This window comes from Molothrus aeneus, chromosome 2, assembly GCF_037042795.1.
Source record: "Molothrus aeneus isolate 106 chromosome 2, BPBGC_Maene_1.0, whole genome shotgun sequence".
Classification (NCBI taxonomy): Eukaryota; Metazoa; Chordata; class Aves; order Passeriformes; family Icteridae; genus Molothrus; species Molothrus aeneus.
Window position 1 is genome coordinate 109,192,742 of NC_089647.1, and position 17,994 is coordinate 109,210,735.

General features: G+C 49.1%; 1 protein-coding gene across 3 annotated transcripts in view; it reads right to left on the minus strand.

The window, feature by feature from the left end:
• BCOR (BCL6 corepressor) overlaps positions 1-17,994 on the minus strand; it is a 58,638-nt gene that overhangs the window by 3,496 nt on the left and 37,148 nt on the right. For all 3 annotated transcript variants that reach the window (XM_066545485.1, XM_066545484.1, XM_066545486.1), the window contains 4 exons: positions 14,011-14,339; positions 13,411-13,680; positions 7,289-7,455; positions 387-532 (listed from right to left, as the gene is read on the minus strand). In XM_066545485.1, coding sequence (XP_066401582.1) covers positions 387-532; positions 7,289-7,455; positions 13,411-13,680; positions 14,011-14,339 — 912 coding nt within the window. The remainder of the gene's footprint in view (positions 1-386; positions 533-7,288; positions 7,456-13,410; positions 13,681-14,010; positions 14,340-17,994) is intronic.

Below are 17,994 nucleotides of genomic sequence, written 5' to 3' on the forward strand. Positions count from 1 at the left end.
TCTAAGATAAAAAGCAAGACCATGGGAAAACACGAGTATGTTTAACAAACAGCTATTTGAATTGGCAAGTTTCTTATTTTCATTTCAAGCAGAAAACTGAAGGCACCGAAACAGCCCACTGACCTCCTACCCACCTATCAAATCTGACAGTGCAATAATCCTTATGACTTATTAAGAGTTTCAATTAGATGGAGCCCCCAAGCATGGCTGTGCTTCCCCGCTGCAACCTCTGGGCTTTTGCAGGCAAAGAGGGAGCTCTGCAGCCCAGCCCACCCCACATCTCCTTGGCACGAAGCCACCCCTGCCAGGCAGGAGGGATTTGGGGGACAGGGAACAAGCCCCCCATGTGCCAGGACCAGAAAGCCCCAAGCAGTGTGGGCACTGACCTGTGAGGAAGGTCTCCATGAGCTCACTGTGGGTCATTTTCACGATGGTCCTCCCAGAGTAGGTTGCAAGTGTTGGATCAGCACCATAGGACAGTAACAGGCGGACAATTTCCAAGTGGTCGTTTTCCACCGCGTCATGGATTGGTCTGGTGTGAAATAAAATAAAAAGCACAGAGTTACGTTTTGACTCAACAGTTTTATGCAAATATTTCTGACGAGAAACTTCTGACTGTAGATCAAAGCTATTTATAGAAAGTAACACTATTAATACAGCTGCCAATCATCTTGTTGGTTTTACTTGCACATCATCCCCCTCCCCTCTTGTCTTCAGTCAGACTGCTCAGGGCACATATTTCTGTTACGTCTACTCCTTGCTGTACACATTTTGGAGGGACAGTAAAATAATTACAGTGCTGTAACAGAAAGCAGGAGTTTGTGTGAAGCCTCACAAACATCATTTTGCTGCAAGTCACTCTAGCGTTCCAAATCTCTGCCATATAACAGCGTGTTTGGAGCAAGGCTCATTCAACCTGCCTCTGGGCAAGCAGGGAAATCAGTTACCCGAAGCTCCTAAATTATGTACACAGAAATAAGTTATGAAAATTTGCTAGGAATTAAACTTCCATGCAGAACATCCTCTTTAAACAGTACTTGTAAATATATTTGCAGCACAATTCAACCCTTCTAATCAGAGAATAGAAAAACATGTTATTTTAAGTTGTAGTCCACCCAGAAATTAAAGCATTTCATGCGGCGTGAGCAATCCATACAAGCTCGACATAGATTTTGTGAGCCTTCAGAAGGATTATTCATTAATACACAGGCCTGCAATTCCAGGTTCAGAATTCCTTATCGCTAATTATAAATCGCATTAACTTCTGCCTTTAAAATTGATTATACGTAACGGGGAGTTGTCTGGAAGTAGAACATATTACCCTTCAGACTAATGAAGATGTGCTAAAATCCCATCTTTTCCTTAGACAGCAAGAGCAGGGAACTAAAAGCAGAGCCCAATGCATGGGCAGTGATCGCGGCAGTCCAACTCAGCACAACGCTGCTCCTCCTTTGGGCTGTCAGCACTGCTGCCCCCAGCGAGGCTGTCAAGGGAGCTCGTATGAAAAGGCAAGGAAGGACTTTCACCAGGATCACACACTGCCTTCCTGGAAAGCTTTCACAGTGAGGTTACCAGGGGAAGTCGTTTGGAAGCACAGCCAAGTGAACCTCTCTGCTCCATCTCCGGATCTGCCAAGCAGCACTCGGCCGACAACCAGGGCTTCAACTCCCTCCTGCTGCCAGGAGGGCACATCCCACCACTCCTGCCTCTCAGGGCAATGTCCCCTCAAGGTCACCACTGCTTTGACATGACCTGGCACACATGAAAGCTCAGGACAGAGGAGGGGAGGATCAAATCAGTCAGAAGAGGATGGCACACCACCGTTTTCCCATCTATCACACAGCACTGGTGGTAGGAGAGGGAGGAGGGTGACTCTGGTAAGTCTCAGAAAGATGTCCCAGATGTATTTACTCCAAATACTTTCCACAGTGATTTAGGGTGACTAACATCTGCTCCATGTGAAGGGTTCTTGCTTGCATCCATCTTGCTGGAAAGCTGCATGTCATATCATTTTTGACATGTGCACAATACACTGACTTGAGGAGGTGCACTTGGGGACCTGGTGGTTTGCTCCCTATGGAAAGAGGGTTTATCCCATGCTGCCTGCCTCCCATACACCCCATGCCACCAACAGATGAAGAAGCAGGTGGTCCTCGAGCTGCTGAGCACAGTCCTCAGCCCAGCTTGTGCCAGTCCTCAGACCCTTGGCAGCAGAGAGCACAACATGTGGACACCTTCAAAGCCCAACACACCACTCTTTGGAAAGCCACCTTCACATTTTAAGACCAGAGAGGTCCATGGGGATCACTGGCAAAGCATCAGGATATCCCTTATCAGTTTCTGAGGGAATGCCTCTAAAATAACACTGAACTGATGCCTTTGAGACAGACAGTGCTGGAGGAGCCAACATTCCCAGGATTCCCCTGCAAGTCTCACCCTCCCACCTCCACCTACTGACTCAGTGCTTCCCCACAGGCAAGCATCACATCCAGGATCTGGTCAGTGCTACATCCCAGTGTCACATCCCAGGTGACACCAAGCAGGAGGCAACAAATCACAGAGGTTCTGACACGGGGGCTGCAGAAGTATCGAGTGTTTCTTGCTGTCAGCGAGCATCTGAGGCCTGAGCTGCTGGGTCATGGCACTCTGAGCATCTACAGCAGGAAAGGTCAGCCCTGCTGCAAACCCTCCTGTCCCCCACTGGGCATGAAGCATCCCTGGCTGAAAGTCTGGCATCAGGCACCAGGAGCAGATCAGAGGCTGTTGCCAAGTGCTGGCAATGCTCTTTCTCCCCCACTCCCTTGCTTCGCTGGAGTCTTTAATTTTCAACTCTTTTAAAATTTTATTTCAGAATTACGATTTTCTGGTTTGGGGAGAGGGTTGAGGAGTGTTGTGGGATTATTGGTTTGTGGGTTTTCTTGTTTGCTTTTGGGTTTTTTTTTTTTTAACTGACTTACCTAAGTGGCTTTTGAAGCAGTAATGAATTCAAGATGATCCCTTAACTTATTAAAAACAGCATCTAAATCACTGCCCAGTGTTCCAATTGATTTAACGACACTCAGACGAGTTTATTAAAGGGTGCCTGGGCATTCCCCAGGAAGGAAAAACTGCAGCACATGGGCTGTAACCCTGTGATGGAACCACCTTCTGCCTCCTTGCAGGTCACCAAGCCCAACGTGGGGCTGCAGACACAGGCAGTAGGGCAGGCAGAGGGGCAGGCAGAACCAGATTCGTCATCTCAGACTACACAGGGAGGCTGCCTGGGCATGAGAGGGAATTTATAGAGGCATGGGGAAGGAAAGGCGTAGTAAGGCAGTGCGGAAGGAGGAAGAACAATAAATAGAAGGAAGCAAAGAAAACACTGGCGGGGATGGGGGGGGGGGGTGGGCGGGGAAGGAGATTCCCCATAGATAAGTTAAGGGAGAAAAGGCCAAAACAGAGCACCGACAGACTCTTTTACTGGCTAGAACAGCTTCTTGGCAAGCTGACGAGCGAGACCATGCAAAGGCACAGCTATTTGTTTGCTTCTCCCAGCAGAGCCAGCAGAGGAGGGAGTATTCTTCAGTCTTGGCAGAGTTTAACCATCCTCTTTGTAGGATGCAAGAGCAACTACTGGAATAGGCAACTTTTTCAGATGTGAAAATAAAAGAAGATCCCTGGGAGTCCTCTCCTGGGCTGCTGTGCCATACAATCTCTTCCACCCTGAGCATCGTGGAAATAAACACTCTCTATCCCTAATGGTACAGTTAATGTAGCACAGCTCGTTTCTAAAACAAACCCTTCAAAAGGCCCCAGAAGGAGCTGGGGACATTCGAGAGCTGCAATATCCTACAGAAGACACACATCTCAAACCCTCTCTTGTGTACCGCCGAATCCTTCCTACTATTTTTACTTCCACTAGAGTTAGGAAAACATTTCACTGGGGGTTTATCATTCCACCACCAAAATTATAAACTATTTAGACCAGTCAGGGTTTGCTCTCAGCCTCTCAGGCACCACCAGAGCTCTCCCCACTGCAGTAGCAGGGAGCAATGCCATATTTTGGCGTTTTGTTTGCATTCCCACCCGCTCTGTTACGCAAGGCTGCCCCACGGAAGGGGCAGGGCAGGAGTGGCAGGAGGGCAGGCTGGGCTGCCTCTCCTTGAACGCAATTAGCTGCTGGATGGTATGGCTGTGCCAAGACCAGCTGAAAGGACACAGGAAGAGAGCCATCTTGGCATGGTCCTCGCAGGGAAAAAAAAAATAAAAAAAAGGCTGAGCTCATCAGCTGCCAGCGGGAAGGATATAGCAAAACTGGCTGCAGAGAGAGGATCTAGCCAGAGAACTCTGAAGCAACGTGGAGCCCTCGCTAACAGGCAGGGGATGTCTGTATTTTTGGCATGTGGCTTTGTTTCCAAAATGGCAAGGGCTCAGCTAGGGCGTGCTGCAGAGGTAAGAGGAGAACAGCGAGATAAGGCCAAATACAGGCGGCAAACAGCCTTGCTAATGTCAGTCCCAACACCCCTAGTGGAGCTACTGCACTTACTGGGGTCCTGTCGGGGAAGGGAAGCTCTCACCTCTTAAGCACGGTCTATTATTATTTATAGGTAAGACGATTAAGAGCCCTTAGTGACTGCAGCACCTCGGAGACAGGTCTTAAAGATCTCCGGGTTCTACAATAATCTTTGATTAGGCACTAATTGAGCAGCAGAGTGCTTGTGTATTCAGGGGCTGCAGGCACTGCATGTGGTCCATCAGCATAGAGTTTAAGGGGAAAAACATCCAAGACCTACCACATTTAGCCTGGCCAGATGTGCCGTGAATAGGGCAGAGAGGGACACCCTGTGCCGAGCTGGGGTGAATGAAGGGAAGGGCCGCACCATTCCCAAGCATTGTCTCCTCACTGCCCCTACACCAGACTGGTGCTTCGTTTGTTTCTGGCTTCACCGAGATGTCTCATACCACGAGGAAGCAGAGACTGGATACCTGCCTCATCCCAAAACACACACACAGAGCCAGCACGATGATCAGAGCACCCGCAGCATCTCAGAGAGGCACAGACTTCACAGAACTTTCCTGCATCCTCCACGTTCACACCGACACCCTGCACAGACCAAACCCATACCCTCACCAGCCACAACTTTTCAGGGTGTCCTCGAAAAAGCCGAGGGCAGAGGCAGCAAGGAGCAGAGCCCAGGGCTCCAGGTGAGCCCCCAGGCTGCCTCCCCAGCACAGCTGTGCTCGCTCAGCACATGCAGCTGCATCCATCGCAGTTACATCACTCCTCTGTGCTGCTTTACATTAAAACAGGCTGAACAGAACCACACACATCCACTGCCACTGTCTGCAGGCTTGAGAACTTCCACAGCACCACCAAAAGTACTTCAGGATAAGTGAGGTGGCAGAGGGGAAAATAAAAAGCCAATTCAGAGTCATTAAAAAAGCAGGGGAGAAGGACAAGTCTCTGACAGTGCTCTTTTTTGGGGTTTGTTTAGGGGGATTTTGTCGTTATTTTTAAGACTTTACTGTATTTCTAAGTGTTGAACATGTTCTGGATTTTAATTTTAAAAGCAACACAGCTGAGGAAGTCATCTTTCCTCCTAAAAGTTCAAGGAGAAAAACCTTCAAGAGAGAAATGGGACTTGTCTGAAGAAATGTCCTGACTTACTCTACAGAGACAGAGAAGTCTGACCCTGCCAAAAGGCAACGCATTACACAGATCCAAAGTTCCTTACACAAACTTCTGCTCTCTGTCCTGCCCAACTCAGACCATCTTTCCTCTGTGTATTAGCTGTGTTTTGGATTCTTGCTGTCTGTTGGGCAGCTTTCCAAATGAAAAGTAAGTCTGCCCTCAGAAAAGAGAGGCAACAGCACGCTGAGTTCTGACATTACCATCTATGATCAGATCATCATTATGTTCATTTCTAAAATCCATTTTCCCAAGAACAACTTTTCAGGGTACACTGGCCAAGTTTCTTTCTTGAAAATCAGCTCCGTCTGTGACTAGAAATCAAAGGTGGATTCTGAACTGGCGGGTGATTAAGACTGCTCAGACGCTTCCCAGGGATAATTTTCTATATAGGTTATTCCAGCGAGTGAGACAAAAATAATTTAGGGTTCTTTTTACGGTAACTCACCGCTGTTGCACAGGTCACATATTAAAGCTGAAGGCAGCAGAAAATGCGAGGCTGTTTGTCAGCCTGGAAAGCTCAGAACTCTTTACAAAGACGTGGGCGACAGAGGAGGAATCTGACAATCCAGTCGGGGTTTTAATGTTTCTCCAAAAAGCTTTCCTTTGGGCTGTGATGGGCTGGTGATGGGCCGGGAACAATGGACCATCATGAACTTTTAATGGACCATCCTAACCAGACCTCTTTTTGTTTTCCTGACTCCTCCCTTCTCAAGTTAATAAATAAAGAGCTTAAAAACAAAAGAAGCAGGCTCTTAGTTACGCTAATTTTACCTCCCTGGCTATTTGGATGGTGATAGGGAAGGCGATAAACCATTTAAGATAACAAGCTGCAGGAGATTCGCAGAATACAAAGACCTGTCCCCAAAATGCACAGACTGAATAACAGCTCTGCATATGCTCAGGACAAGTTACCCCAAGGTCAGCCTCGCAGAGGTGGTCAAAGAGGTGCTTTAGGAGATACACAAGAAGCTTACAAAAAGGTCCAGAGCAGCATTTTTTTTTTCTCCACAAAGCTAAAAAGAAAAGCTCACTATCTATTCTGCCAGCACAGGAACTAAGCACCCCTACTATTCTCTAAAGGAAACTAAAAAAAGGCTAATTCGGGATTAAAAAAATTAAAAAAAAAACCCGTAAATCCAAAATATCAAATGAGCAGATAGTTGAACAGTTCAGCAAACAACATTTTTATACAGAACATACAGGACTCGCACACCCGATGGCCATAAAAGCCCCAAGTGCTCTCCAAAGTAACCCTGCTAACAAGGCTAACTCCACTCTTTTGGCACAGCTCTAAGGACCTGGAGGGCACAGGAGCAGGGCTGCAGCTCAAGTATCACTCCTTCCTACCCTGCAGCTGGCAATTCCACCGACTAACAACAACCGACCAAAGCACAGCTTATTAAAATTCCCAGAATCGAAGAGAAATTACCCTGAACTCGAGCCACAACAGAAGCGAGTCCCCACCGCTGAGGTCACGGAGCCCCGCGCGGCCCTGCCCAAGGACCAGCAGCAAGGCCGAGTGTGTGCCCTGCTTGGCTGGGGAGGCAGCACCAGGGGAGCACAGAGCACAGGCACAGAGGGGAGGGAGGCACAGAGAGGCCAGGGGGTGCTGCTCACCTGGTTCCATCCTGGGCGCTGCAGTTGACGTCCGCGCCGTACTCGAGGAGGTGCCGCACGATGCTCAGCCAGCCCCGGGCACAGGCCTCGTGCAGGGCACAGTAACCCGCGTTGTCACGGTGGTTCACGTCACACGCCTTGTTCTCCAAACAATACAGAACCACTTCCTGCAAACAGCAAGGAAAACGGACGAACATCGAGTTATTTCTCGCTGGGTAAACGCGCGGATTTCTCTGCTTGAGGGGGGAAAAGGCTAAAGTCAAAATCTCTATGATATGCTAAGTTACCATCTACGAGATGGGTCAGTCAAAAGGAAAATAAAAGGGGGAGCTGCTGACAGTCCTGTCTGTTCAGGAAACACAGCAGAGACTTCCCTGAGCAGACTAATTTGGGCAAAGTGACACTGAGAGCTCCATGCCTTGCAGGACCCTGTAACCCCCAACATCAGGAGCTGTCACAGAAGGAGAACACAAAAATTTCACAGACAAAACTCACAGTGTTCCACTTCTGAGAACTTGTACACATAAATCTAGTGAGAAGGTTGTTACTCTTACATCTGCATTTTTTAAACAGAAAATTCTGCGAGTGCAACAGCAGCACGGCCAACGTCAGTTTGGTTTTAAAAGAAAAAGTGCATGACCCGAAACAAAACACATTTAAGACACACAAAGGATGGTTTGCTATCAGCAAACAAAAACCAGCCAGCCTCTATCGAGATTGGGGAAATCCCATTTTCACCCACCCTGGTTTTCTGCAGGCAGAAGTAAAGGCAGGCACCGGGTCCCACTGAGGAGCCCGGCGCCGCAGGAAGCCGTGTGAATTTAACACAATTCATCTTGCAGTCAAATCCACCACGCTCCAGAGCCTGGGCCAGGCTCAGCTCTGCACTGCCCTGCAGCCTTGGAACAATAACTGCTCCATCACTCAACCGAAAATTTGGGATGGTGCGAGTCTTCCTCGACTCGTGCCGGATGCAAAAGAAGGCAAAACAAAACAAAACACATTTCTGAGAGATGTTCAATGCATAAAATAGCCTCCACGTTCCCAGATTAGTGGTTAACCATTAATTTTGCATTTGAGTGACATCCCCGCAAAGCCAGAAACGGCACGGAGGGGGCGAGTGCTTGTTTTGCCAAAGCAGGAGAATAAAACAACGTCGGGCGCAGCGCATTTATTCTTCCCGTTTCAAAATAAACCGGAAAGCCCGCAATAATCTGTTCTCTGGGTACACCTGACTCAAGAGCTGGTATCCAGGATACAGCATGAAGCTGCTCTTTTAGCAGGCCCTCACCAGCCAGGCTAGAGCTGAGAGCTAATGAGCTGCCTGTCCCAGGCTCCAGAGCATCCCCTCCAATGCCACGGGGGATGCACCCACCCACCCCAGTGCACCCACAGGACCCCCACAGGCCCACCTCTCACCAAACAGGGCCTCTGAACGCTCCTGCTAGTCAGCCCAAGGGCCAAAAATCACTCCAGAACGGATGGCTCTTTACCCTGCACATGGCCAAGCCCATAAGAAAAGGCTGTGCAAAATTATACTCTGGAGGTATGAATTTTCCTTCAAAGCAGACCACCCTGCCAGGCAAATTAGCAGATGGATATAGGTAGCAGAAGCAGCTGCTGTACTCAGTGCCACTTTTAGGATGCAGTCACCATTTAAAATAGACTTTGCAACTCAAAATAAAAGATGTTTCATCTATTTTTGTAGAAAGGAAAGACTCGTCCTAGGGTGGAATACCTACTACTGGACAAAAAAAGCTAATTTTGTCGGGCAATTCTGTGTTAAGAGGCTATAAGAAGAATGTCATTAACCACAAAATGTAACCATAAAGACCATAAAACTCTACATTGTTAATTAATTAAATGCCTCATTAACTTTTTTTAACATGATTTATTCAATCTACAAAAAAAAATTGGCCACCATTGCCAAATACAGGAACGTGTGGTGCCACAAACACACTTTTGGTTTCACAAGCATTTCTTGCTAAGGTCTGGGGAAGTCTGTGAGAATGCCACAGGGCAATTTAATGTCTGTTCAGCTGCTCTATTTAAATCAGCATTCTGAAAATCACTCACAGTTAATCCAAAGAGTCAAACTAGAACATAACCAGACACTTCCACCTCTGCTTCTTGCAGTTTCTTAGCCAAACTGCAAAGAGCCACGTCAAAGTATGCACATACGCATGGTCCATCCTCACATGCAATGAGCTGCTCTTCTTATTTACTCCTTCTCCAGGGGAAGAGCTCAGCATCCCCCAGGCCCCAAGAAGCACTATTCTCCCACATCCAGCCTCAAAACACAGCCCTTGGGTCAGGTATTATATGCTGAGCCTTAACATTCCCCCCAGCATCACACCAAACCCCTGAGGTGGTGTCCATTCCTGAGCAGGGTGCAGGAGCCCTGCAGGAGCTGTGCAGGGGCAGGATGGGGCTCTGGAGCTCCTGCTCCTGTGGCAGTGACACTGGGTAAGCCCTGCCTTCACCTCTGTTTAAATGCCCTATCACACACCACTCACTTTGCTGATTTCTCTGCCTTCCCAGGAAGGATTTAATAACAAACCGACAGGGAACTTTCCAAGTCCACTGTGGTGGTTTCAGCCCAGCCAGCAGCCAAGCCCCAGGCAGCCTCACTCACTCACTCACTCACTCACTCACTCACTCACTCACTCACTCACTCACTCACTCACTCACTCACTCACTCTCACTCACTCACTCACTCTCACTCACTCCCCCAGCAGCAGGACCAGGGTGAGAATCAGAGAAGCACAAGGGTCAAAGGTGGAAAACTCATGGACTGGGATAAAGACAGTTTAATAGGGAAAGCAAAAGCCATGCACACCAGCAAAGCAAAACAAGGAATTCATTCACTGCTTCCCATGGCTGGGCAGGTGTTCAGCCATCTCCAGGAGAGCAGGGCCCCATCCCCACTTATCAGTGACTTGGGGAGACAAACAACATCACTCCAAATGTTCCTCCCCTTCTCCCCCAACTTTACACTCTGATCCATGATGTCCCAGGGTCTGGAATATCCCTTTGGTCAGTTTGGGTCACCTGTCCTGGCTGTGTCTCCTCCCAGCCTCCCATGCACACCAGGCTCCTCACCCGTGTGGCAGCAGGAAAAACAGAAAAGGCCTTGGTTCTGTGTAAACCCTGCTCAGCAGTAACAAAAACATCCCTATAGTATCATCACTGTGTTCAGCACAAATCCAAAACACTGCCCCATACCAGCCACACTGAGAAGAAAATTAACCCTACCCCAGCCAAAACCAGCAAATCCAGACACACACCAAAAAGCAACATGAGGCAGAAAGATAGCCAGTGTTTCCTCTCACATCAAATTCATTACACAAGCCTTTTGTCATTTTTTTCCCAAAAAGACTCTACACTCCCTGTAATTCCCTCTTTACAAAAAGTAAATTACAGTTTTAAGACTACCATTATCTCAAGTCATTTGTTTCAAATGGGGGAAAACAGAAGGGATTCGAGAGCGGCCATACATTGGGATGAGTTGGTAACATCCTGCTGAGGCATGGCCTGGCGCAGAAGCTTAGGAAAGGAAAGGCAAAGCTTCCCACCAGCTTTAGCAGGGATTTCCAGGGCTGAAGACCATTTGCTGCTCTGTCTTTAAGCAGCCTTGCAGGCTGCAGCCCTGCAATTTATGTGACCAGACAGGAGCCACACTTCTCCTTCGACATTTCACACTCGGGTCAGCTTTACACACAAAATCGTGTCTGCTCGTGCCCTGCTTCCTGCAGTGACCTGGGGCACATCGGCACTAGGACAGCAGGACACGGCACTGGCACTGACAGCAGGACACAGCTCATGGCCTCGCAGCACTCGGGCTCCCCACGGCTCCAGCAGTGATACACACAGCCTGCCAGCACCTCTGCGTGCTGAAGGCTTTGGAGTGGGATCTCTGCACAGCCTCAGGGCATCCCTGCTGCAAAGGCAGGCAGGCTGCCAAGGGCAGGCACGAGCTCATCCGGTCTCAGGGCAGCGCAGCATTCCTGCCAGGGCTCCGTGGTGCCCTGCGGTGCCAGCCGCTTCCAGCTCCCAGTCCTGAATCAGCACTCAGCTCCCTCTGCACGCTGTGCCCTGATGATGCAAACTCATCTGCCTCCCCTGCCACGGAGCTGGCAAAGGGCTGTGCCATCACAGCAGCCAGGGAAGCCCCACGTGCCCACCAGAGCTTGCTGCCCTGCTAACAGGGGTGGCAGAAAAGTGACCTGTGTACTTGCCACAGGTCACTGACCAGCACGTTACCTTGACTCATCAGATTTTTCTTCTTTTTTTACATAGAGGAATTTCTTACTTCTTGACCATTCTCATTCTTTGTGCAGACAGAGGAAATTCAACGTTCTAGTAATTGCATTAGTGCCATCACAATTAAGAAAAACCCCTCAGCTATGGAGCTTCCATGGATGATCCAACTATCACAGCTCACCATGGGCCAAACATAGCTCCAACAGGGTGACACAGACATCCACCACTGAGCCGCAGAAAACACAGACAACATCAGATCCTGGCAGCAGTTTGGGTGCATGGAGTGGTCTTCATTCCCTGCCCCGCATTCCAACAACAACACAACCAACTGCTCTATGGTCAACACCACCTGAACAATCAAACCAAACAAGTTGAATATTTAAGTCTATTAAAAACATGGTGTTCCCTTGAACTTTTGGGTGAATTTAAGCCAGAAAATGAAAATCCTCAATCAGCTGATAATGGGAAGGCATGGTGGTACACAATGTTACTCACAATGATACCTTGGTGAGCCTGGGTATCCCCAGCTTTCTGCAACCAGCCAATTTGATAGCAGAGAGCTCCTGCTATCAGAGCAAATGGAGAGCCCTGGGACCCTGCTTGAGCAGGACATCAGCCCCTCACTAAGTTTGGGAGCTGCTCCCATTGAGCTGTGCTCAGCAGAGGTGCTGGCCACAGAAAGCCAAGTGCTCAAGCATGCTCACCCTGGCAGACCCCATGCAGGAAGAAAATACACACTGATAGCTTGGAGCACATGCTACAGCACATTTTGATTTTGGACCCACAGAAAATGAAACCATTTAAATTACGGAGAATTCCACAGCAGTGTTGTAACAACCACCTCTCCCAGCCAGAGCTGAAGTGCCCTGGGTTAGAAGAAGCCTTTGTCTAAGGTAAACAAAACCTTCCCAATAAACCCTACTTTCCAGAGCTGGACAAGGCCTTGCTCCACACAAAGCTCTCTCCAGCTATACAAAGGGCATCTCAAGGTTTCAGCAAATCCCCAAGGCTGCGCAGGCCCCACCTGGACCTGGGCTGATGCCACCTTTCCTCATGGGGCTCAAGCCCAGCTCCAAGGTCCAGGCAGCCCCCTCAGCAGCACAGCAAACCCTGCAGCCATGCCAAGGGCAGCATTTGCTCTCTGCAATGAAACACCTCTGCACAGATCTGAAACCGAGCAGCAACGACGCTCATACCTACATGCCCACATTTCCCCAATAAAAGCGCGCTTCAAAACGGCCGAGCTAAGGGATTCATCAGTTTCTGATTTTTGTAGCAACAGGGGGGCCCTTTCATTAGACAACATTGTTCCAGCTACACCAAGCAGCTCCAGACGCCGAGTATAAAGCATGCAGAGTGCTCCTATGATGTGTCTGATCATGCAAGAGGACACTCTAAGCGCTACATCCTGTGTCACATACCAGATACTCCTTGGAGAGAAGAACAAAAATAAAACCCTTCTCCTAAACTACAAGCTCTTCACAAACAACAAAAGCAGAAAACATACAGCTCATTAAAGATCACCATAAAGATTACTTGGGAGGAAAAAAGAAAGGAAAAAAAAAAAAAGACATTCGTTCTGTTTGCAGATGGTTTATATCTAAAGGGAAGTGAGGGTTACCAATAAAACTTTACCCTTTGCTCATTCCCTCGAGATGTTGCTCACCCTGTATCCCTGCCAGCTGACCCAGCAGCGGTGGGGAGTCATTCCCACAGCAACCTGCCTCCAAACCCCCACACCAGAGAAGGGAAAGCAACAGGGGAACGGGGGCTACAACTTTCAGCGACCCAACCGAAATCTGCTAACTTTTGGAATCAAAAAGAAAAGCCCATCCCAGGGGGCGCGGGGGGAGCCTTACCTCATAGCCCAGGCGTGCCGCCCGCTGCAGCAGCGTCTCCCCCGCGTTCTTGTTGACGATGAGGCGCCGTGCCTCGGGGGGCATGGGCCGGCTGGGGGTGCTCTCCGGGCTGGGGCTGGCCAGGGGCAGCTGCGGGGGCTGCGGGAGCGGGAGCAGCGCGGGCGCCTGCGGCAGCCGCTCGTACACCTTCTGCTCGAACAGCTTGGCCGGCGAGGAGTCGCAGTCTGAACTCGGCTCCGGTCGCTTCCTGACTTTCCTCGTTACCGTTACCTGTCAAAACCGTGATGGCAGGGGTTTTTTATCTTTGTTTGCACAGTACTGTGATGGGACTGTGCTTTGGCAGTGAGGAATTAAGACTTTTCTACTGGTATTTAATTTTTAAAGGAAGACCCGCTACAGCTTTTAAACACAAAATGCTTCACCCTTGTAACAGTGCCTTCAACTAAGGTTAAGAAAAGCAAACACAAAATGTGCAAAGCATCCACAGACAAATCCGAACGCAATCCCCGCTACCCTGCATGCACGACAGTGCGTTAGTTTTAAGCAAGCTGGCTCTGCTTTCTCAGAGGCTGGTGGACAATTAAGTCTAAATAAAGATACCTTATCTTCAGCATTTTCGATATCTGTGGTGTCATCCCCTGTCAGAGATGACCTCCTTCTCCTCTCCTGCAGTGCCAAGTGTTTTGTTTTACACTGACGTTTCCCTGATGGCTTCTCACACTCGCTGTATTTCTGCATCAGAGATGCATGTTGGAAATCCTCCTCTTCGTCTGTGTACAGCCCATCTGTCTTCCGGCTTTCTTTAATTTTCTGCTGTTTGGCAGCCAACCTCGAGGCTGGAGTACAGCTTGGCTGAGCCTGCCTTTTGCTGTTTGCATTGGTGGATGAAAGGCTCTTCATGTGCGGAGACACCGGGAATACGGGCAAGCCTAAACGGGAAGGGAAAGGCATTACACATCGCATGGTGCGTTAAAAGGAAAACGCATTGCTAGCACTTAACACAAGCTCCTCCACTGCTTAAGAGATCTACAATTACATTTTCAAATCGTTAATATTTTAAGCCTTCCACATCCAAACTGTAAATAGCATCTCGCCCGTTGACGCTGTGCTAGCGGTTATCGGGCTCTAATAAAAATCCCTCAATGAAATGCCCCATGCAGGTGCTGGGCAGTGCCAGGGCCGTGGGGATGCGTGCCAGGCCAGCTTGGCAGTGCCACAGCCCGGCCACCACGGGCAGAGTGGAACAGCTGCAGGGAAAAACTCACCTCCTAACCTAGGACTGCCTGATCTGAAGGGGAACCAACTCCTCCAGCAGCCTGGGCCCAGCCCGGCTTGTCTCAGTGCAGACACAGGGATGGTGAGGGAAGAGGGGACAGGAAGAAAGGGGGGAGCATGCATCAGATTTATTGGGACAGTGTGCTGGTTTTGCATCATGGAAGTGATGTTTTGAGAGACGTGAAAATGTTGAGCTTAGTCCCAAGACAGGGAACACCTTCTCAGCAGCATTTTGACTTCTAAAACAAGCCAAGAGAAGAAAGACTACTGAAGGAGCTGTTCCTAGAGAAGCTCTGTGCAAGCTCTCCATCAGAAAGCACAGAGATTTTGCAGGAAAAGCAATCAGATGGTTTTTTGCCCAAGAACTGCATTCAGAAGTGAGTCTTTCTGGGACACTGGGACAGTAAGGCCAGTGCTCTGCTGTCTGTGGCAGGATACTGGCAGGGCTGGGTTTTCTCTGGGGGTTAGCTCCAACAAGCTGGATCCCACAATCTGGGCCACGTGCAAAAAGCATGGTTAGTTTTGGGGTTTTTTTTCGGAGTGCAAGAAGGCTTACAACAAAACAAGGACAGGAAAGTTGACTTTTTATAGTCTGAATTTCCCTTGGGAAGAGAATTGAGGTGACCTCAGAACCAACTGCTCTGCAGAAAAATTAAAGGCTGCTAGAAAGGAAGGGACAACTTCAGCCAAACAATACCACACAACCAAGGGAAGGTGTGGAAAAAACTTTGAGAACTTGAAAGAGACTCCCTTGCTCTGAGAAGTCTCTGAAGTGATGCTACTTTCACAATAGAAGAGATGGCAGGAGCAAATAAGCAGGTGCTCAGGGGAGAGACACCCTTACTTAAAGAGAGTCGGTCCAGAACCAGTTGGTAAAAAAGAAAATAAAATCTAGAATCCTCTTGGTGGGCAGTTTCACACTTTAGTCTTCCTTAAATAGATCTGTGAAAGCAACTCACAGAAGGCTTTCTAGATTAAGGATGAAAACAGAAATCCCTCAGTTCTTTTGAGCCACTTTCTAGAAAAAGACACATACCACGGCTTGCCAAGCAGATGTCAGGGAATTTATGGGACACATGATGTGCAGATTGTTCAGCAAAAATCATGTTAAGTTTTTCAGGCTTTGCAATACTGAAGGAAGGCACCTAGTTGTAGGCTGAGCCTATGGATGCAAAGGTGTCTTTCCAACTCTGTAGATAGCACAAAGTAAGGAGTGTTTAATTTTCATGTTCCCAACTATCCTAATTGAGCAGCGTGTGAAAAGCCCAATTCCAATACAGAAGTACCATCATTACCTACTTAATCACTTACTAAAGAAAAAAAAAAATGGAAAAGATGGAAAGCAACAGCGAGGAGCTCTGGTGAGCGCAAATGGAACAAACAGCTGCATGTGGAAAACTACAATAGACTGAAAAACTCACAGGTCTGGAGAAGGACAGAAATACTGAAAGGATGGAGGAAAAAAAAACCACAGGAAGCTTATCTCAAAGAACTGCAGGCTTTCCCATGCAGACATGCCGAGGCATTCAAAGCAGAAGTTTAATCACCACAAAGAATGTGTTCTCCTGCCTGCAAACTCCACATCAACTCTGTGCTTCACTTTGACCCTCCACGGTGGCGACAGCAGGCACCAGGCTAAATGTGCACCGGAGCTGAGAGATGGAGAGCAGCTATGCTGTGCACCCAGGAGCTTCAGGATCAGTAACATTGCAATATACCAGCACTACACAGAAAAAGCCAAGCATGAGCCTGGGAAATGCAAGACAACAGGGGCAGAAAAGCAGCAAGTGACTGATCCTGGAATCCCACCCCATCTTCCTGACCACGTGAAGAGAGAGAAGAAAAACAAGAGTGAGCAGGAATACACCTAAACATCCATAGGAAAAAAGAAAACCCAAACCAAAAACCCCAAAAAACTCAGGCCTCTGACTGATGTGGGCTGTGGCAAGTCTGACTCAGAGCAGGACCTGTCTCCCTTCCCGCAGGAGCGGCTGCTGCGAGGTCCGCACGGAATAGCAGCAGCTGCCGCCGCGTCACCGGAATGCTCCTTGTTCAGCTCCCCCCAGCAGCTGCCTCCTCCCGCCTGCCAAGCCCGTGGCTGCCACACTGCCTGCAGCCCCAGGCAGCTCCCAGGGGCTGGCACATGCTTCCCAGTGGGCGAGATCCTCCTGGCTCCTCTCCTCAGGGCTTTTGTTTCCGCGCTGTTCTGGTTTTCTCCTCGCACAGCGTGAGCGGCTGTGGCTCCCAGGGGGAGCATCAGGAGATGCTCCAGCAGTGCAGGGTTATTGCTCAGCTGGGACCCCAGCAGAGGCTGTGGTTTCTGCCTTGGTTATGGGGCTGGGCAAGCAGTGTGATGCCCTGAAGCAGCAGCATCCCCACGTTCATGGACCTGCTGCACCCCAGAGACCCAGCACGGCAACATCACTTTGCAACACCATCACAGAATCGGGGTTGGAAGGGAGACCATCCCCTAAAGATCATCCAGTTCCAACCCTTCTGCCATTGGCAGGGACACATTCTACTAGATCAGGTGGCTCAGAGCCCCATCCAACCTGGCCCTGAACATTTCCATGGATGTGGCAGCCACAATTTCTCGGTGCAGCCTGTTCCAGTGCCTCACCACTCTCACAGTCAAGAATTTCCTCCTAATAACCTAATCTAAGTCTACCCCCTTTAAAATCCATTACCACTTTTCCTATCACTATATATCCTCGTCAAAAGTCCCTCTCCAGCTCTCTTAAAGCCCTCTTTTAGGTATTGGAAGGTGCTATAAGGTTTCCCCAGAGCCTTCTCTTCTCTGGGCTGAACAACCCCAACCCCCTCAGCCTGTCTTCACAGCAGAGGTGATCCAGCCCCCTGATTATCTTTGCAGCCTCCTGTGGACCTGCTCCAGCGGGTCCATGTTTTTCCCATGCTGGGGGCCCAGGAACTGGACACAGCTCTGCAGGTGGGGCCTCACAGGAGCAGAGCAGAGATAGAATCACCTCCCCTGACCTGCTGCCCACACTGCTCTGCATAAACAATACTGGAGTAACAAACCCAGAAGTCAGAAACCTTCACATTCCCAGAGATTTGCAGGCAGGAGTGGCAAATCATCCTGCTAATGTTAGACTGAGGCTTCAGAGGCAACCCTCATGTCCTGTTACAGGCTGCTCCTTGGGATACAACCAGCTGCCCAGCAGCAGAGACTGCCACAACTGCAGGCAGTGCTTGAGCACAGAGAACAGCTGTTCCCGGCCCCAAACTAAAAAAAAAAAGCTGCAAGTGACAGTGTACATTCTCATACTCAGTCTCTGCTTAAGAAAAGTT